The sequence below is a fragment of the Chiloscyllium plagiosum genome, unplaced genomic scaffold (assembly GCF_037043375.1).
Source record: "Chiloscyllium plagiosum isolate Xiang-an unplaced genomic scaffold, Cpla_swu_hap1 HiC_scaffold_20, whole genome shotgun sequence".
NCBI lineage: Eukaryota > Metazoa > Chordata > Chondrichthyes > Orectolobiformes > Hemiscylliidae > Chiloscyllium > Chiloscyllium plagiosum.
Genome location: NW_028270158.1, coordinates 38,963,316 through 38,985,050, shown reverse-complemented (window position 1 = coordinate 38,985,050; position 21,735 = coordinate 38,963,316). Strand labels below are relative to the sequence as shown.

The 21,735-nt window shown below is 39.0% G+C and overlaps 1 protein-coding gene across 2 annotated transcripts in view; it reads right to left on the bottom strand.

The window, feature by feature from the left end:
• Positions 1-21,381, bottom strand: part of LOC122560438 (protein disulfide-isomerase-like) — a 38,011-nt gene extending 16,630 nt beyond the window's left edge. The window contains exons 1-3 of one of the 2 annotated variants that reach the window (XM_087998088.1): positions 21,095-21,381; positions 6,086-6,289; positions 4,486-4,619 (exon numbers count right to left, since the gene is read on the bottom strand). In XM_087998088.1, the coding sequence (XP_087854214.1) occupies positions 4,486-4,619; positions 6,086-6,289; positions 21,095-21,305 (549 nt within the window). In that variant the 5' untranslated portion in view covers positions 21,306-21,381. The remainder of the gene's footprint in view (positions 1-4,485; positions 4,620-6,085; positions 6,290-21,094) is intronic. The other variant, XM_043711071.2, reaches the window with a different exon arrangement.
• Between the last annotated feature and the right edge of the window lie 354 nt (positions 21,382-21,735).

The following is a 21,735-nucleotide window of genomic DNA, read 5'->3' as shown; positions in this document are numbered from 1 at the left end:
TAAAAAAAAAGCATTTGTTTGGAATATAAAGGAAAATCTATTACAAAAGCTGAAAAATTGATAAAGAATTTTTCTGATCACACCAGCAATATTAAATATCACACAACACCAGGTTATAGTCCAACAGGTTTAATTGGAAACACACTGGCTTTCCATCTAAGGGGTGGTCCAGTCCAACACCGGCATCTCCAAATCATGACCAGTCATTGGTAAGTTGTGTTCTTGAACCACTGCAGTCCATGTGTACAGACATCCACAGTATTCTCAGGAAAGGAATTGAGGATTTTGACCTAGCAACAATGAAGGAATCACTGAAGGGACAAGATTGTTTACCCTTTTCACTAAGATCCCAGATGCCTTCTAGATGGTTGTTTGTATTTGCAGACATCTTTAACCTCTCCTTGCCACAATCTGTGTCCCGAATTGCTTCAAGAAGATCACCATCATCCTGGTACCAAAGAAAACACATGCAACATGCCACAAAGTTACTGTCCGGTGGCTCTGATCTCCATTATTATGAAGTGCTTTTGAGAGGCTAGTCTCCCAGAGAGGACTCTACTCTCCCAGCCTGCTTCAATCTCTTGCAATTTGCCTATTGGCACAACAAATCCATATTTGACACCATTTCTCTAGCTCTACACTCATCCCTGGAACATCTGGATAATAAGGATACCTATATCAGGCTTCTACTAATTAACTAATTAACTACAGCTTCATCTTCAACATTATAATCCCAATCAAACTAATCTCTGAATTCCGAGACCTAGATCTTGGCTTTGTCCTCTGCAACTGGATCCACATCTTCCTGACCTATAGACTGCAATCAATGAAGATAGACAACTGCACCTCCTCCACAATAATCCTCAACCCCAGTGCCTAGCAAGGATGCATACTCAGTCCCTATTGTACTCCCTGTACATCCACAACTGTGTGGGCAGATGTTGTCTGAACGCCATCTACACGTTTGCTGACGACATCACTGATGTAGACTGGATATTAAACAATGATGAGACAGAATACAGAAATGAGATAGAATGCTTGGTGTCATGGTGCAAAAATAGCAATCTCTCCCTTAATGTCAGTGGAAATAAAGAGGTGATCATCGATTTCAGGAAGAAAGGAGGAGGACACATTACCATCTATACCAACTGAGCTGAGGTGGAGACGGTCGAGAGCCTCCAGTTCCTAGGAGTGACGAAAAACAACGATCTGTCCTGGACCACCCCTTAGATGCAAAAGGCAAGAAGGCACAGCAACACTTGTTCTTCCTCAGGCGGCTAAGGAAATTCAGCATGTCAATAAGGACCCTCACCAACGTTTACTGATGCACCATACAAAGCATTCTATCTGGGTTTATCACAGCTTGGTATGGAAAACTGCTCTGCACAGGACTGTAAGAAACTAAAAAAAGTTGTGAACACAGTCCAGACCTTCACGCAAGCCAACCACCCACCCATGGACTCCATTTACACTTCTCATTGCCACGGAAAAACAGCCAACATCATCAAAGACCCCTCCCACCCTGGTTATGATCTCTTCTAACCTCTTCCATCAGGCAGGAGATGCAAAAGCTTAAACACATGTACCAACAGGTTCAAGAACAGCTTCTTCCCTGCTGTTATTAGATGTCTGAATGGACCTCTCAGATTTCAAATCTAATACTGATCTTTCTTTTATACATCTCCTGTGCAACCGTAACTTTGTATACTTCGCTCTGTTCAATCACCCTATGTTCTGTGTATCCTTGTGTGTTATGATCTGCCTGTACTGCACACAAAACAAAACATTTTTAACTGTACTTAGGAACATGTGACAACAATAAATCAAATCAAATGTTGTTTCTGTATTGTATTTCTACAATTTGCAGAACAACATATTGTGAAAATTAAATTGGTCCACCCAAGTTTAAATAGTGGGCGTCATTTGTAGGCCTGCAACAGCAATTACTGGGCTGTTTTGTTATGGTATTAAACATCTTGCTTCATTTTTCTTAAATGTCTCAAAATCGAAGCACATACTTAGAAGTAGAAATACCTCAAATATAAGTTCCTATTATGGAGGTGAATTCAGCAGCCATTTTATAAACAGACTTGATGCACGTCCAGTGAAATTAGACATCGTATTACCTTGATGGAAGAATATTTTTTGAACATTGGGCTGTGCTCTTCAACATCTGCAGGAAGTCTAAAGATTTCCATAACGCCGAAAGTCACTCATAGGAATATAGTGATGGAGAAAACATTGGCCTAACCATTTAATTATATCAGGACTGACTGGTACCTCAATTTCATTTATCTATATTTATTTTATATTATTTTCCACCCTTACTTATCAAAAACCAACAGATGTAATTTTTGGAAATCCTAATTGCCCCAGAATTAATGACTTGAGAGAAAAAATTCCAGACTTGTACAATCTTTTTTGTAGTCAAGTGTCTGTATTCCTGTACAGTCTAGTTGCACAGCTCCCCTCATTCTGGACTCCTTCATCAGAGGAAATGCAGCTATCAGGTCACGTGAAATTTGGCAATGAAATTAATTTTAACAATTCATCACAAAATAAAAGCTAGAAATTTTTTTGTTAAATATCAACTAAAAACAGATCTGATTTTAATGTCTCATGTAAACTCGTAATTCATTGCTTTTGGCACTGTTTTTTTCTTGGTCTGGGGATGGTGGTTCACAGCATATTGTCAATGTTTACTGCAATGATCACTCTTACTGACCACAACTTCAGAATGTCAGGCATGCTCAACATCAAAATCCTTAAGTTGCAGCCTGTTCACTCAGGATTCTGTCACAGGCCTCACGCCCAACTCAGAGATAGTCATCACAATTTCAATGTGAAGATCAACTTTCCTGCTTCTGCTTTGTCTTTTGAAAACCTTCAAAAAAGGTACACCTTGTTCAGTGAGGTCTAACTGGGACCTTTGCAGTGAGGTGATTAATAAGAATGCTGTAGACAGTTGCAGGTACCACTACAAAGTGATAGAGATAAAGTTCTTGCCACAGAGAATGCCAAATCTCTCAGTGAGATACATTTCATGAGATGAGTAGCAAATGTTCTTTCTTTGCTGTTGACCACAAAATCCATGTCAAAATGTTTACTTACAATAGAAAGCTATTTCATGTAAACAAACACACTCACCTCCATTCGCCATCTTCTTTCTTCTTTCTCTTGTCATTTTTTTTCTGTTTTTAGATGATCTCTGTTGTGTTTTTCATCAATTTCTCTCAATGTATTTATTTTACTTTTGTTCTTTGTTGCTTTTTCTCCTCTTTCTGTCTGATTTGCACTTGCCTAGTCCTATGTCTAATGTTGTTTCTTTCTCTTTTTAAAATTTATACACAGGTTGTGGATGGCACTGGCTAAGCCAACATTTATGTCCATTCCTAAATGCCCAGAGGGCAGTTGAGAGTCCACCATATTGCTGTGGGTCTGGGGTCACATGTAAATTAGAGCAGGGAATGACAGGTAAGGTACTTCCCTAAAGCCAGTTGGATTTTTCCAACAATCAACATGGTCACCATTAAACTCTTATTTCCAGATCCTTATTAAATGTGCCATGATGGGATTCAAACCTCGGCCTGAGAACATTACCTGGATCCCTAGCTTATCAGTCTACAGATTATACTACACCATCGCCTTCCCCAATTCCCCCAGATGGCAATATCATTAGAGAGAAAATTCAAAACTTTTGCTCTTTCTGTCAGTTTTTTGTTTTCATTTTTCCAATCTTCAAGCATGCAATTGCCTTCACTCCTTATTCCCCTACTTTGAGTTTTAATTTCTACTAATTGGGAGTTCCTCAATTCTTTCTCTTGAACCATAACCTCCTTTAATACCTGGAGTTCTGTCATTCCCCAAGCTGCCTCCCAGCAGTAACGACATAATGTCTACTTTTGATCTTCCAGGCCAACCACTAGTTGCAAATAATTTCTTTGTTGTATTAATGATGCAAATAATTTCCAGCAATTCTACATCGTGTCACAAATCACAAATAGATTTTAATTATAGCATTCTATCATGACTAGAAGTGACTTAAATTTGCCAAAGTTACTGGCACATTGCATCACAGAGAAATTTTCAATCCATGAATTTTTGAGGACATTATTTAAATATGTCATAGGCATATGGAAATTATGATGTGGAGGTGCCAGAGTTGACCTGGGCTGGACAACATCAGAAGTCACACAACACCAAGTAATAGTTCAATAGATTTATTGGAATCACAAGGTGATGAAGGAGCAGCACTCTGAAAGCTTGTGATCTAAAATACATCTGTTTTTAGGCTATAACCTGGTGTTGTGAATATGAACATTACACATGGAGGGTTCAACAATCATTTTTTTTCAGGTTTTGATCAAATTAGCAGCTACAAATGGTTAACAAATATGTAGATGCTTTTTAAATGATTAAATAAGCCAAAAGAAAATTATAGCATACAGTTTGATAGCTTCGATTTAAGTGATAAATGGGGGTTACCTTAAAGAAACCAACAACCACTACATCTTCAGAGGCAATAAAGGTTTCAAAATGAGTTATATTGAGCAGACGTGTAGCACTTGGACCGATCCTTCTCCTTAACCAGGTAATAATGGAAGATGCAGTTCTAACTCCTGGAAGAAAAGATTTCAAATTAATGGACATTGATTTTTAATCTTACAAAGATGAGAAAGCATTTGTGCAATTTCAAATTTTGAAACTAAGGCTGTGTCATGTTGTAAAGCATTTTTCAGTTGGATTCAAGTTTCCCAGAGTAACAGGGATGCTGTGCTGTGTGTTGGGAGGACAGTTTAACTGGAGGCTAGTGCTCAACAGCAGTCCAGGTGACAGAGGACAGAGGTGGGCCTACAATCGCTCCCTGCTGACCTGGGTGTGTGTTCAATGAAAAAGTTAAAGGATTTCCTTTCCTGCTTTTTCTTTCTATTTTTAATTCACATTGTTCAAAAGATCCCTGAAAGAGCACCTTCATGATGAAGTTCCCTTTTAGTTCCTTACAGCAGCCATTGATTGGCATTCCAGTTTTGAGATCCCACCTCTCACTCTTACTTTAACTGGGAAACTGTCTCCATACCAAGTGTCTGGTTAGCTTCTGGAGTGGGTGCAGGACCTGGAAACAGAGCCAACTCCTATTTCCCAGGCCCACAGTGAAACTCACAGCCCATAGGTTGTACTATTCTGGAATAGATGTCTTTCAGCTCATTATAGAACAAAGTTATATTTCAATAATAATTGAATACTGTGGTTCATTTGGTAACATAATCTGAGATTTATTATACAATATACAGAGTATTAGAAGCTTTGAAGAGCATTCCAAATTTGCAATTAAGGCAGGCCATTTAGTCAACTCGGTCTATGTCAGTGTTTATGCTCCAAATGTGCCTCCTCCCACAACTCTTCATATCACCCTGTCAACAAATTTTTATTCTCATGTCATTATCTTCCTTCCCCTGCTGTGTTTCCAAGCATTATAATTCAACCATTCCATGCGGGAGCAAGTTTCTCATTCTCAACACTCCTTGGGTAAAGAAATTTCTCCTGAATTCCTTATTATATTTGCTAGTGACTTATTGTTTGTGGGTCCTAGTTTTGAACACCCCACATAAATTATTAGTTAATTATCTGCACATACAGGATTAGTTATTGAGAATTTTTACAGACCATTTGTTCTCATTCTTTAAGATAGTATTGTTTCTTCATTTTTGAATGAGAAAGTAAAACTTTAAAGTGTCTGTCCTCCCACTGCTCTGTTCAAAGGAGAACTGGATTGTTTATTGTCACTTTGACCCAGTCTACAAATGGCACCTAAAGCAAATTAACTATTTATTGTTTTAACTATGGGATCCTGCTGTGTAATAATTGGTCTATTAGCCTCCTTTACAACAGTGAGTACTCAGGACAATGACACATTGTGTGCACTAAGATGCTACAAAACAAAGTTCATTTTTTCTTTGTATTGATGGAGTGAGAAAAATTACATATCTTAATTTAAAAAGAGTCCCCTGTAATTTAGCATAGAATAAGGGAAAGGGAAAAAGAGTTCGCTGGAAGAATGTCTGAGTGTTTGTTCCTCAATAGCAACCTGTACAAGTCAGAGGGCTTTTTCTGTCTCCTTTTATGAAAAATTTCAGAACCGGATAATCTTGAGTTCCAAATTCTTTTGCAAGATCTTTTTCCACTGAGACATCAACCTTGCAGAGTTTAACCTGTTTCTCACTCTTGAGTTGTTCTGCAGCCTTCTCAAATTCAGTCAGCAAAGCAAGTGAAGCCCCAGACAAGGGGGCATCTGAAACATAAAGCAAGGGAAGACCATGAAAGAAGAAGCATTAACACACAACACTTCCCCATTTTGTTATAAAATGAAATATATTGCATTGTTTCTTGGAAACCATATTTCATTAATACGTTGAATTCCACACAGGGTTTTTTTATGCACACATGAATTATTCTTTTTAGAGCATAATTAAGTTACTGTAAAGGTTCTTTGATTCTCTAGAATACTTCCCCAGCAAATCATTGTATATTCTCTTTGCAGAAATGTTAATCTATTTGATCAAAGCCTAGTCAGCAGTAGTTTTCTCTATGTGGGCAATAATGAGGTTACAGCGATTGGTTCACATGCTTTCATCCCTCATGAAATAATTCTTTGTATAGCAGATCATGTGACAATTCTTTTGTAAAAACTACCTAGTCAGAATGTCAAGAAGTCCTTCCAAAATTTTTAATGTTTTATTTTCTGATTGGTATGAAGTACAACTTGGTAATATAATGGTGGCACGGTGGCACTGTGGTTAGCACTGCCGCCTCACAGCGCCAGAGACCTGGGTTCAATTTCTGCCTCAGGCAACTGTCTGTGTGGAGTTTGCACATTCTCCCTGTATCTGCGTGGGTTTCCTTCGGGTTTCCACCCACAGTCTAAAAATGTGCGGGTTAGGTGATTTGGCCATGCCAAATTGCCTGTAGTGTTAGTTGGTAAATTTAGGGGAATGGGTCTGGGTGGGTTGCTCTTCAGAGGGTCGGTGTGGACCTGTTGGGCCAAAGGGCCTGTTTCCACACTATAAGAAATCTAATATTCCTGTGTTTTCTTTATTCTCATATGGATTGGCATCATGCATTTATGTGCTTTACTTCTTCTGGTAGAAGTATTCACAGGCCCTCTCATTTTGCCAACTGTTTACCAATAGTTGATTTGTTGTGCTAAAACTGTTTGTCTCCAGTCTAAGTCACAGCCTTGTTCCAGATACAGATGCCAAGCTAAAACCCAAAGGAAAGCTGAGAGTATTGTTGCAATGAAAAACATGTTGCCAAAGCTATTAGCTCTCTGCTCATCGGACAAGTGCAAGGATATCAAATTCCAAACCATTGCCAAAGGAAAATTAACTAAATTACCCTGGAAAGACAAAGCATTTCAAACTTTTCAGCAGACTATTTCATGCTGCTATCGTGCAGTGAACATGTGAATGGTACTTTCCATTAACACCATGCTGCTTCAGTCCACAAGATGTTCTGCAAACCACACAACTGAGTAACATTATGGATAAAATCAATGGCCCTGTGATGTCACGGATAGAGGCAATATATACCGATTGAATCAAACTGCATTTTCCTTCAGTTTTAACTAATAGGCAGAATACAAACTAGTCAATCAGCTCACACATGGAGGCGATTTCATGACTGTTCAGCACTTGCTACACATAACTACACAACAATTAATTTAACAAAAACAGAAATTGCTGAAAGGGTCAAGAAGTGTTGCTGGACCTGAAATATTAACTCTACTTTCCCTCCACAGATGCTGAGTTGTCCCAGCAATTTCTGTTTTTGTTTCTGGTTTTCAGCATCGACAGTTATTTTTTTTTAACCAATTTAAGAAAATCAGTTGAGCTTGTAACGTGACAAAAACAGAAATTGCTGGCAAAACCCAACTGGTCTGGCAGCATTGCGTGGAGGAAGCACAGCTAACAGTTCAAGTTTGGTAAATTCAGTTTTGATGAGTCACCAAACTCGAAATATTAACTCTGCTTTCTCCACACAGATGGTGCCAGACTACTGAGTTTTGCCAGCAGTTTCTGCTTTCATTTCTGATCTCCAGCATCTACAGTTTATTTGTTTTATTTTTGGGCTTGTAATGTGGTTCATTTATGCTTTCTAGAAGCAATAGTCAATTCATTCTCTGAAAGCAACTATCAGAGAGGTGGGGGATTCTATAGTACACCTTGCTTTCCCCATGGCAATGCCTGAGTCAATCAAAGTCAATCTGCAAATCAGTCAATACCTGCTTCTCCATTTTTAAGGGAAGTATGCAAAAACAATCAAACCAATGCATAGCCACTAGCTTTTGTACAGTTATCTATTTCTTTAGTCCCAGGATACTTATGCTGAGTCAGTGCTTTCCTTTCCTGCAGATCACCACTTTGTTGGGATGCACTAGGATGAGAGTTTGATGATGACAATGAGAAAATGAACACAGACTAAATCGGCATCTTGTGAACTGTGATGAGATGGAGAAAGATGAAGATGTTATTGATGGACTGGAACATGGTACAGATAAGTCCCTGTTTTCCAGTTCTCAGGGGTTGAAAATTCCAAAGATTGACAACCCTCTCCGAGAAGAAATTTTTCCAAATCCTTGATTTATTTTGAAATTTATTTTGAAACTGTGTCCCCTGTTTCCAGATGCCCCCTTGAGGGGAATCATTCTTTCAGTGTCTACCATGTCAAGCTCCCAAAAAAGCCTTATGTTTTAATAAAATCATTTTGTATTCTTTTAAATCATACGTCATATTAGTGTTGTTTAATATTGGCATTGCAGTAAACAGTATTGTTTTGTTATCATTGTCAATTGTATTGTATTGGTATTGCATGATATTGATGTATCAAATTGTATTGAATTACTGTTGGATTGGACAGAATTGTCATATATCAAGCACCTGCTGATTGCACTTTGTTGCCATCTTCTGGGTCAAGGGGCAATGCACAATAATCCCTTTGGCAATAAATAAATGGCAGACTTTAATGACCAGCCTGCTCCCTAATGGGTGGCAGGAATGTAATATAATAAGACACTTGGAATAGATTCTCTGTTGTCTTCCTTACATCCTTACCTGATATGGGAAGTACCAAGGTCTACCTTAACACTTGGAGGCCATTGGAGGCCCTGAAATTGAATAGATCCACAAAAATAATGGATCAATGGCACTTGTGAAAATAGCAACATAAAAATTGTGGGGCACATTGATCTTCATATAGACTGGACCAATCAAATTGTTGAGGATGATTTAGAAGAAGAATTTGCATGTCGTGTGTAAATTTCCTGGAGTAAGACATTGTGGAACTAACTTGAGATCAAGTTATTTTAGGTCTGCAATTGTGTATTGAGGCAGGGATAATTAGTGATATCGTTGTAAAAATTTATGGTGAATAATGATCATAAGACAGTTGACTTTTGTTAAGCTTGAGAGAGACAGATTCCAATCACAAGTAAGAATCTTAAATTTAAACAAAGTGGCATTTATGTAAGGAGTGAACTGGCAAAGGTGAATTAGAAAAATGGACCATAAGAACAGTTGTAGGCCATTTAGCCCATCAAACCTGACCCACCATTTAGTACGAGTATGGCTGATTGAATACTTCTATTCCTTTTAACCACACCATTCTCAAAACTCTTTATGACATTGATGATCAAACATTTATCAACATCTACTTTAAACATCTATGAAGATTGAATTCTACAGTTCATTTGTGTAGAGAATTCCAAGTATTCACCACCCACTGAGTAAAACCATTTCTCTTCATCATTGGTCGAAATTACACCCTCTGGTGCTAGACTTCTCAACCAGGGGAAACATTTTACCTGCATCTACCCTGTCTATCTGTTTCTGCATTTTGAAAGTTTCAATTAGATCACTTCTTATTCTTCCAAACTCTACAGAACACAGGCCCAGCTTTCTTTTAGAAGGTAGTCCCACCATCCTGGGAAAAAGTGTCGTGAATTTTCATTGTGTTACATCTATGGCAATAGTGTGTTACATATACACACATAAAAATGTGTGGTTGCAAATAAACAGTGGGAAACATTTAAAGAAACATTTTAAAATGTTCAACAAAGATACTACCCATTGAAAAACAATGATCAGCAAGAAAAATCCATCCAGAGCTTAAATTGGAAGTTGAGGATCAAATTAGGTTAAAAGCACAGGTTTAGAGGGTTGCAAAGAATGATATTCAGTCTAAGGATTTACAGTGTTTTAGAAACTCGCAAAGGGCGACCAATGAGTTGATGAAAACTAGCCAGGAGTAAGAGACAGCTTGAAAAAGCATTCGCGAATGCTGTATATGAAAAATGAAGATCGTAGCTGAAGTAAATGGTGGAAACAAAGACAGGAAAATGAGGAAGTGACAGAGAATCTCAGCAAATATTGTCTCTGTCCTTCACAGCAGAAGCCACAGTTGCATCCCAGAAATAGAGGCTAACTCGGGTGCTAAAAAGAATGAGGAAATTAGCATTGTGAAAAACCACACTTTTGCTATAAATTCTGTGTCCTACGATCCTATTCTCCACAACCACCTGATGAAGGAGAAGCGGTCTGAAAGCTAGTGCTTCCAAATAAACCTGTTGGACTATAACCTGGTGTTGTGTGATTTTTAACTTTGTCCATCCCAGTCCAACACTGGCTCCTCCACATTGAAATTAACATTAGCAGAGAAAATGTGCTGGAAAATCTTGTGAGTAAATCCAACAAGTCCTGAGAAACCGATAACCTACAGTCTATGGTTTTGAAGAGACAGCTGTAGAGATCATTGATGCTCTGGCATGTTTTCCAGAACTTCCTAGAAAATTAGAAGATGGCATGGAGTGCACCCCCTTCTAAAGGAGGGAGAGGTATAACAGAGAAGTAGAAGTCAGTTGATATCTGTTGTCAGGAAAATGTTAAAATATATTCTTAAGATAGCTTTGGCAATGACTAGTAAATTAAAGAATGATCAGAATAAAGTCAACATAGTTCTACAAAAGCAAAATGACATCTGGCAATTTATTGGACTTCTTTGAGGATGTAACTAGCAGCTTAAATAAAGGGATCCAGTTTATGTCGTATACTTGGATTTCCACATTTGACAAGGTGTCACACAGAAATCTGATAACATAAGGACTCGGGCGTTGGTGTTAATGTATTGTCACATAACCGTATGAGCTACAGCTAAGTGAGCTCCAGGCACAGATTCAAATTGGAGATTATGATATAGCAACTGTTACTGGAACATAACTGCAGGGAGGTCAGGACTGGGAACTAAATGTGCCAAGTTATAAGGTTCAGAGGATGAATAAAGAAAATGGCCAGGGAGGTGAAGTCACCTTACTGATTAGAAACAAAAGCACTTCAGTGCTAAGAGTGGATATAATGAAGAGAAAGCATCCAGGTAGCAGCTCTGGAACGCAAGATTATATAATTGCAGAAAATAGGCAAGTGTTTTGCAATGGCAGAGGTTTAGTAATGAGGGATTTAAATTTTAAAAGAAATTGGGAGAGGAAGAAAGCACATCAGAAAAGTGGTGGATGTTTGGAGTGTGTCCGGGATAGTTTCCTACAGCAATATTTCTTAAATGAAATAAGGGGACATCAATATTGGATTTCATAATGAGCCAAATTTAGTTGGTAATCCAACTAGAGAACAGAACTTGATCTAGTTCAATGTGTTGTCTGAACCGAAAAGCACAAATCAGCTATTAGAATTTTAGATTTAGGGAAGGCGGATTTTACTGTGATGAGACAGATAATGTCCATAATAAACAGGAAAAATTTGCTCATGAGTAACAAAACTGAAGAACAGTGGAGGATGTTAAAAGAAACATTAATGCAATACAGAACAAGCTTATATCCCTGAGAGGGAAAAGTTCCACTTCATAGAAAAAAAACAGTCATGGATGACTGAAGAGATAAGGAACATCATAAAACTAAAAGAAAGGGCTTACAAAAATATGAAAAGCAGCATAATCCAGCCGAATGAGAAAGACGCAAAAATACAACTAGCCACAAAGCAGCTTGTAAGAGCTACTAAAGGGGATTATGAAAGGGAACTTGCAAGGGTTATCAAAATCAATAAGAAAAAATTTTATATTACATTACCGGAAAGTGGGTGGTCAGAACAATGCTGGCCCACTAAAGGCTAAAGTGGAGGTATTGCCAATAATTATGGATGGATAATTGGTTAAGTGGCAGGAAACAGAAACTAGAAGTAATGGGCAGGTACTTAAAATAGCAGGATATGACCAGTGGTGTCCCAGAAGAATCTGTGTAAGTCCCTCAATTATTCACATTATTTATTAACAACTTGGACAATAGCATAGAAAGTGATATATCCAAATGTGCTGATGACACAAAGTTAGGTGGCATTGTAGACAGAGTAGATGGTAGCTTAAAATTACAGAGGGATATTGATAGATCAGATGAATGAGTCAAACTGTGGCAGGTAGGGTTCAATGTAATCAAGAGTAAAGTTATCCTTTTTGGACTGAAAAAGAATAGATCAGGGTACTTTCAGATGGTATGAAAATAAATACAGTGCATGTCCAAAAAGACTTGGGGTGTTCGAGTGCATAGATCTTGAAAATGCCATGAACAGATGCAGAAAATAATCAAAAAAGCTAATATATCCAGAGGGCTTTACATCTAGACAACTGAAGTATAAGGGTGTGGAAGTTGTGGTGCAGTTCCACAAAGCTCTGGTTTTATAGTACTTTGTAGTACTGTGAGCAGATGTGGGCACCACACCTCAGGAAGGATATATTGGCCTTGGGGGCAATAAAACGGATTTCAGGGGTTAAGTTATAAGACCATAAGACCATAAGACATAGGAGTGGAAGTAAGGCCATTCGGCCCATCCGGTCCACTCCGCCATTCAATCATGGTTGATGGGCATTTCAACTCCACTTACCTGCATTCTCCCCATAGCCCTTAATTCCTTGTGACATCAAGAATTTATCAATCTCTGCCTTGAAGACATTTAGCGTCTTGGCCTCCACTGCAGTCTGCGGCAATGAATTCCACAGGCCCACCACTCTCTGGCTGAAGAAATGTCTCCGCATTTCTGTTCTAATTCTAAGGCTGTGTCTACGGGTCCTAGTCTCCTCACCTAACGGAAACAATTTCCTAGAATCCACCCTTTCCAAGTCATGTATTATCTTGTAAGTTCCTATTAGATCTCCCCTTAATCTTCTAAACTCCAATGAATGTAATCCCAGGATCCTCAGCCGCTCCTCATATGTTAGACCTACCATTCCAGGGATCATCTGTGTGAATCTCCACTGGACACGCTCCAGTGCCAATATGTCCTTCCAGAGGTGTGGGGACCAAAACTGGACACAGTACTCTAAATGGGGCCTAACCAGAGCTTTATAAAGTCTCAGTAGGACAATGGTGCTTTTATATGCCAACCCTCTTGAGATAAATGACAACATTGCATTCACTTTCTTAACCATGGATTCAACCTGCATGTTTACCTTTAGAGAATCCTCGACTAGCACTCCCAGATCCCTTTGTACTTTGGCTTTATGAATTTTCTCACCATTTAGAAAGTTGTCCATGCTTGTATTCTTTTTTCCAAAGTGCAAGACCTCGCATTTGCTCACATTGAATTCTATCAGCCACTTCCTGGACCACTCTCCCAAATTGTCTAGATCCTTCTGCAGCCTCCCCACTTCCTCAGTACTACCTGCCTGTCCACCTAACTTCATATCATCAGCAAACTTTCCTAGAATGTCCCCAGTCCCTTCATCCAGATCATTAATATATAATGTGAACAGCTGCGGCCCCAACACTGAACCCTGCGGGACACTGCTTGTCACTGGCTACTATTCCGAAAAAGATACTTTTATCCCAACTCTCTGCCTTCTGTCAGACAGCCAATCCTCAATCCATACTAGTAGCTCACCTCGAACACCATGGGCCCTCACCTTGCTCAGCAGCCTCCCGTGTGGCACCTTATCAAAGGCCTTTTGGAAGCCTAGATAGACCACATCCACTGGGTTTCCCTAGTCTAACCTACTTGTCACCTCTTCAAAGAATTCCAACAGGTTTGTCAGGCACGACCTCTCCTTACTAAATCCATGTTGACTTGTTCTAATCCGACCCTGCTCTACCAAGAATTTAGAAACCTCATCCTTAATGATGGATTCTAGGATTTTACCAACAACCGAGGTTAGGCTAATTGGCCTATAATTTTCCATCTTTTGTCTTGATCCTTTCTTGACCAAGGGGGTTACAACAGCGATCTTCCAATCATCCGGGGCTTTCCCTGACTCCAGTGACTTTTGAAAGATCTCAACCAACGCCTCCGCTATTTCCTCAGCCACCTCCCACAGAACTCTAGGATGTAGCCCATCGGGGCCAGGAGATTTATCAATTTTAAGATATTTTAGCTTTTCTAGCACTTTCTCTTTTGTAATGGCAACCATACTCAACTCAACTCCCTGACTCCCTTTAATTGTTGGGATATTACTCAGGGCTAATCCAATGGTACTTATGTATGCTTCCTGATGAAGGGCTTTTGCCCAAAACATTGATTTTCCTGCTCCTCAGATGCTGCCTGACCTGCTGTGCTTTTTCAGCACCACACTCTCGACTCTAATCTCCAGCATCTGTCGTCCTCACTTTTGCCTTATGTAACCATTACTGATTGTAGTGAGTCCCACTACAATCACTAACATTCTCTGAGTAAGGAACTATCCTTGGCTATCCTTACCTGGCCTTGCCTACAAATGATTCCAGATCCACAATAATGTAATTGACTTTTAAATGGCCTAGCAAACCATTCAGTTGCATTAAACTGCTACAAAGTCTAAGAAAGAGAATAAAACCAGATGCAAACACAGTTATGTCAACCCTGAAAAGTCTTCCTTACAAACATATGGGCAGCCTATGCTGAAATTGGCAGAATTGTCAAGCAACTAGACACAGTCATACTCATAGAATCATAGATTATAGACAATGCTCAGATACCACCATTTCCATCCCTGGGTATGTCCTGTCACATTGGCAGGATAGATCCAGCAGGGATAGCAGTAGAATGGTATGCAGTTGGGACGACGTTGCCTTGGAGTCCTGAACAATGAGTCCTATCCCATGAGATCTAATGGCATCAGGTCAAACACTGGCAACCTCCTGTCAATTAGAATCTACTGCCTTTGGCTGATGAATCTGTTATCTTCCAACTTGAATGTTAAATGAAGGAAGCACTGAGGGTGGCATGTATACAAAATGTTATCTTCAATATCCATCACGAACAGTAGTTGGTAGCTCAACCATTGATAGAGCTGGCTAAATCCTAAAGGACATGGCTGCCAAACTGAGTGTGCAGTAGCTGGTGAGCGAACCATATGAGGGAATAAAGCTCTTCAATTCATCCCGCTCAATGTACTTGTTGCAGATACAATTATTCATGGCATTATGGGTAGAATGATCTCTGCACAGTCCTTGGGGAGGTGAAGTCTTATCTCCACAGTGATGATACTCTCCATCGTGTTATGTGACACTACCACCATGCTAAATGACATAGACTTCAACCACATCAAAATTGGGCAGCATGGGATGAAATGGGTCATTATCAGCAGCAGAACTAAATTCAGCCATAACACATAAACTCATAGCCGGGCATAATCCTCACTCTGCCATTGCCATCAAACATTGGACCAATCCCACTCAATGAAAAGTGTAGGAGAGCATGCCAGGAATAGCAGTAGCATTCCTAAATATGAAACAATAACTCAGGTTCCAAACTGCAAAACCAGCAAGGGCCGGGCAATCCCATATGTAATGGAACACATCTAAGGTCTGCAATCCTATCACATCCAATAATGAAAGATGGTGACCAATTAAACGAAGCACAGGAGAAGGCTCCACAAGTAGCCCCACCCTGAATGATGGTATAGCCCAGAACATCAGTATGAAAGATAAGGCTGAAGCACTTGCATCCATCCTCAGCAAGAAATGCACAGTAGATGATCCATCTTATCTACACTAGCATCACTGATGTTAGTATTCAACCAATTCAATCCAATTCATTTGCTATCAAGAAATGGCTGAAGAAGCTAAATACTGCAAAGGCTATGGACCCTTCCTACATTCTAGCAATAGTACTGAAGATTTGTATCCATAACTAGCCAAGCAATTACAGAACAGTTGCAACACTGACATCTATCAGGCAATGTAGAAATTTGCCCAACTATATCTTGCCCATAAAAAGCAGGACACATCCAGTCCATCCAATTATGCCATTAGTTAATCTTCAGCAAATTGATGCAAGAGGTTATTAGCAATGCTATCAATGGGCACCTGCAAATAATATCCTACTCAGACTCAGTTTGAGTCACACCAGAGTCACCCAACTTCTGACCTCATTACAGCCTTGGTTCAATCATGGGCAAAAGAACTGAATTCCAGAAGTAGGGTAAAAGTGACTGCTCTGGACATCAAAGCACCATTTGACTGGGTGTAGCATCAAGAAGATTAGCAAAGCTCAACTCAATTGCAATCAGGGAAAAATCTCTGCTGGTCGGTGACATTCCTCACATGAACAAAGATTGTTGTGGTTGTTGGAGGTCATAGCATTATAGAGTGTACAGAACGGAAACAGACGCTTTGGTCCAACTTGTCCATACTGACCAGATATCCTAAATTAATCCAGTCCCATTTGTCAGCATTTGGCACATATCCCTATAAACCACTCCTATTCGTGCACTCACCCAGATGCCTCTTAAACATTGTAATTGCACCACCCTCCATCACTTCCTCTGGCAGCTCATTCCATACATGCATCACTCTGAGTGAAAAAGTTGCTCCTTTGGTCCCTTCTAGATCCTTCCCCTCTCACCTTAAACCAATGCCCTCTAATTCCCTTAACCTGGGGAAAAGACCTTGGCTATTTTTCCTATCCATGTCCCTCATGATTTTATAAACCTCTATAGGGTCAGCCTCCAACTGTCCAGGGAAAATAGCCCCATACTATTCACCGTCTCCCTATAGCTCAAGCCCTCCGACTCAGGCAACACCTGTGTAAATCTTTTCTTAACCCTTTCAGGCAGGTCAATCATCTCAGTCCAGGACAGCACTGCAGGATAGTATCCTAGGTTTAACTACCTATATCAATGCCCTTCCCTTAATGATAAGAGCAGAAGTGGGGATAGTGGCTGATGACATGCGGTACAATTTGCAATAACGAATTACTCCATGTCCATATTCGGCAAGATTTGGAAAATATCCAGGCTTGGGCTGATAATTGGCAAGCAATATTTATATTACGCAAATATCAGGCACTGACTACCTCAAACAAGAGAGAATTTAACCATTTCCCATGTTACATAATGGCAATATCATCACCGCTTACCCCGAGTATCAATGTTATGAAGGTTTCCATTGTCCACAAACTGAATTAGGGCTAGAAGAGTGGGTCACAAACTAGGAATACAAGGTGAGTAACATACATTCTCTCTCTGTAATGTCTGTCCCCTATCAACAAGAGATGCCAAGAGTAGTTTGGCATATTCTACATTTGTTTTAGAGTTATGGAGGTTTTATAGTATGGAATGAGGCCTTTCAGCCCATTCTGTCCACATTATTCATCAGATATCCATCTGTTCTAATCCTATTTTCTGGCACTTGTCTGAATAGTTGCAGCTTGGGCAATAATCAAGAAGCTTAACACTAGCCAGAACAAAGCAGCCTTAATTGGCACCCCACCCACCATCTTCAACACTGTCCCCCTTCACCACTGATTCACAACAGTAGCAGTGTGTACCATCTATAGGATGCACTGCAATATCTCACTAAGACTCCTCTGACAGCAGCTTCCAAGCCTGCAACCTTTGCTATCTGGAAAGACAAGAACAGCAGATTCATGTGAACACCACCATCTGAAAGTTCCTCTCAAAGCCACACACTATTGTGACTTGTAAATATATTGCCAATCTTTCATTGTCACGGAGCCAAAATCTTGGAATCCCCCTCTTAACATAATGGTATGTACCTTAAGGACTGAACTGTTTATGTAAGCAGTTCATTGCTACCTGTTCAAAGGCAATTACAGATGGGCAATAAATGTTGGCCATTATTGAACAAATAAACAAAAAATCAAATACAGCAAGCAATTAGGAAGATAAATTGCTTTTGTTTCTTGGCCTTTATTGAAAGGGATTAGAATACTGGAATAAATAATTCTTGTGACAATAACAACAGCAAGTGTTTGAAAAAATCTGCAGGTCAGGCAACAGCTGTGGAGAGAGAAACAGAGTTAATATTTTGAGTCAAATATGAGTCTTCTTCAGAACTGTTTCTTCCTATTTTAGAGGACTTTGATTAGAGTACACCTGGTGTTCTGTGTACATTCTTGGTCTCCATATGTAAGGAAGGCTATAGTTGCCTTGAGGGATGAAGTTCTCTAGATTGGTTTCTGGGATGTGGTGAAAGATTGAATAAATTCGGCTATATGTTCTGAAGTTTCGAAGAATGAGATGTGATCTCATTGAAACATTCAGCATGATAAAAGAAATTAACACAATAGACACTAAGAAGATTTCCCATTACTAGAGAATCTAGAATATGGGCACAGTCTCACGTTAAGATGTTGAGTATTTAAGACTAAGATAAGGAAAAATTCAATCAAACAATAGGTTATGTATCTTTAGAATTCTCCCCAGAGGGTAGAGAATATAAATGTTTCATCTTCAATTACATTTAAGGATAGGCTAGACAAAATTTTGGTCTTTCAGGGTATCAAGGTATATGGAGAGTGAGCAAGAGTTGAAGTCAAAGAGCAAATATGATCATATTGAATAGTGAAGCAGACTGAAAAGATTGTCGATTCGACTTTTGCTCCTATCTCTTGTGTTGACATTGGTACTTTTGATAAAGATTAAAATAAATATTTGTAGGTTTATCATGAAAGAACAAGGACAGGGCAGAGAGTAGGACTAAATGGATTATGGTTTCAAAGGCCAAATGTGTTCTTTCATTCTATGATTCTCTGAACCCCCATTAATAGGAATGTGATTATAAAAAGTTATTTCTTCAAATTTTAATATTTGACAATTAGATTTAATCATCTCTGTGTGCATTACTGTAGTAAAGAAAGAATACCGTTATATAAAGAAACTCAAACAGGATTCATTTTCTAACCAATCACTGATTACTATTGCATGTGGAGAAAGATTCAGTCTGAGACAGCTTCAGCTTGATTGAATGTTTACTGTCAGCTTTGCATCTTAAACATTTATAATGGAAAATAAACATGCTGCATATTGTCCAGCATGAAAACAGGCCCTTTGGCTCAAACTAGTCCATGCCGATGGAAATGTCCATCAATGCTGACCCCATTTCCCTGCACTCGGCCCAAATCCTTCTAAACCATTCCTGTCCATGTATTTATCCAAATGCCTTTTAAATGTTGTTAATGTACACGCCTCAACCCCTTTCGCTGGCAACTCTTTCCATATGCATACTACCCTCTGTGCAAAAAGGTTGCCTTTCAAGTTCCTTTTTATTATTTCCCCCCTAACCTTAAACTGGTGCCCTCTAGTCCTTGATTCCCTAAGTCTGGGAAAAAGATTGAGTGCATTCACCCTATCCATGCCTCTCATGATCTTACACGCTTCTATCAGATACCCTCTCAGTCTCCTACGCTCGAAAGAAAAAGGTCCTACTTTGTCCAACCTCTTCCTATCACTCAGACCCTTGCATCCTGGCAACATTCTGGCAATTCCTTCTGCACTCTTTCCAGTTTAATAACATCCTTTTTGTAATGGAGCTCAGATATCAATAACCCCAGAAATGCTGTTGGCCTGGATTTTCAAGACTGCAATTAACCAGTTGTCATCTGAGTACAGGCAGGAAGAGGAAAGCAGAAGACACAAGCAATACAGTGAGAACATGGTGCAAATGACACAAGGCCTGGGTGAGACCGAAGGTGTCAGAATATGTATAAGTTTTAGGTGCCACAATCTTAGAAAGGGTTATATTCGCCTTGGAGGGAGAGCAGTCCAGATTTACCCGAATGATATCTAAGAGTTAAATTACAAAGACAGATTGCAGAAAGAGCTTTGCACACTCTGGAATTTACAAGTTAAGGAGTTTTCAGGATGTTATGGAGAACTGCTGGATTGGATAGAGACAAACAATTTCTATCAGTTGGAGAGTCTCGAACCACGGGACATAGTCTAAACATTAGAGGCAGACATTTCAGGAATGAAATTTTTAAAAAGCTTTAACCAGCAAAAAGTGTTCAAAGTTTGGTACACTTTTCCACAAACTGCAATTGATGCCAAGTCAATTGTAAATTTGAAGTCTGAGCTTAACAGATTTTTATTAACTAAAGGTATTAAGTAATGTGAGGCCAGCTAGAGTCAGGTTGCAGATTAGCTATTATCTCATTAAGTACAGAACAGGCCAGAGGGCCTTAATTACCTATATTTCTTTCTGTGCTCCTATGACAGTTCACTACAATTAATATAATCAAATTCAATTGCAGTGTTGTAATTTGAAGAAATAACAAGTGAGCTGATTTCAAGAAGATAAACAGGAATGTAACTCTTAGCAATATAAAAAATAACATTTTCAGTATAATTTCCTCTGCTGCTGTGGCAAACCAAATGAAATGTTTTACTCGTTTATATACGTACTGAGATGGGAATGCTACATCTGGGGCTAATTGATAAAGAGGTGCTTTAGCAGGATATTAATTGATTTAAAAAAAAACACTTTTCCAAATTACATCAAGTAGCATATAATGCATTTACAGATTATGTTAGTTAGAAGCTGTTATATTTCAAATGTCCTTGAAGCTTTTTTCATTTGCCGGTAATCATAAGTTGCACATGGTATAACAACAGGTGTTTAACAGGTGCCTAGAAAGTGCTAAAAATCAAATGCAACAGGACAATTACTGCAATAAATTAAATTTTGGAGTTTAGTAAAGTGGATTCCAACATAACTATAACCAATCTGATAAATATTCACACCTAAAAGTAAAAGTTGTGCTCTTAATTCATTTAGAAGACTTAAAGACACTAAGCATGTTCTACTTAACTTCAAGTTGAATAAACTTACAGAAGTTCACAAGGAGGAACGTGCTTTCTTTCAAGGCTCTGTCAAAATTGCCTTTGTTCAGCACAAGGACACTTTGATTTTCTTTAATCTTGGGCTTTTTGACTTTTTGTGTTTTGGTGTCATGTCTTTCCTTTTCATTTTTCGCATTGTGCTCAGCCCAGACTGAAGATAAACATGTTGGTAAAAGAAGCACAAAAACTGAAATTCGCATGTTGTGGCTGGAAGCAAGTCAGAGCTGAAAATTCAATCACTCTTCAGGTTTCACTGACAGCTACATCATTTTTCACAAAATCTCAAGATAGCCAAAGCAAATAACTCGTGCCCTGTGCAGCTATTTCTTTTACAAATGGCTTGATAACCCATCGACAATCAACCTCTTTAAACTATGATGAAACACTATAGTTTGACCTTGCCGTGGAAACAAGGTTAGTTCTGTTACAAAACCAATTCTAGATTTGTTCCCCATTCACCCTACTTACTACACTTGCCCCAACAACAAGAGATGACCATCCTATTGCAAAATAAATACTTAGATTATTGTCTATTGACTGTTTAGTAGAAATACTACATATCCCTGGAATTCAAAGAATCGTTATTTTCTGATAGTTGGATTTGTCACATTTGTGTTCTGCAGGGTGACC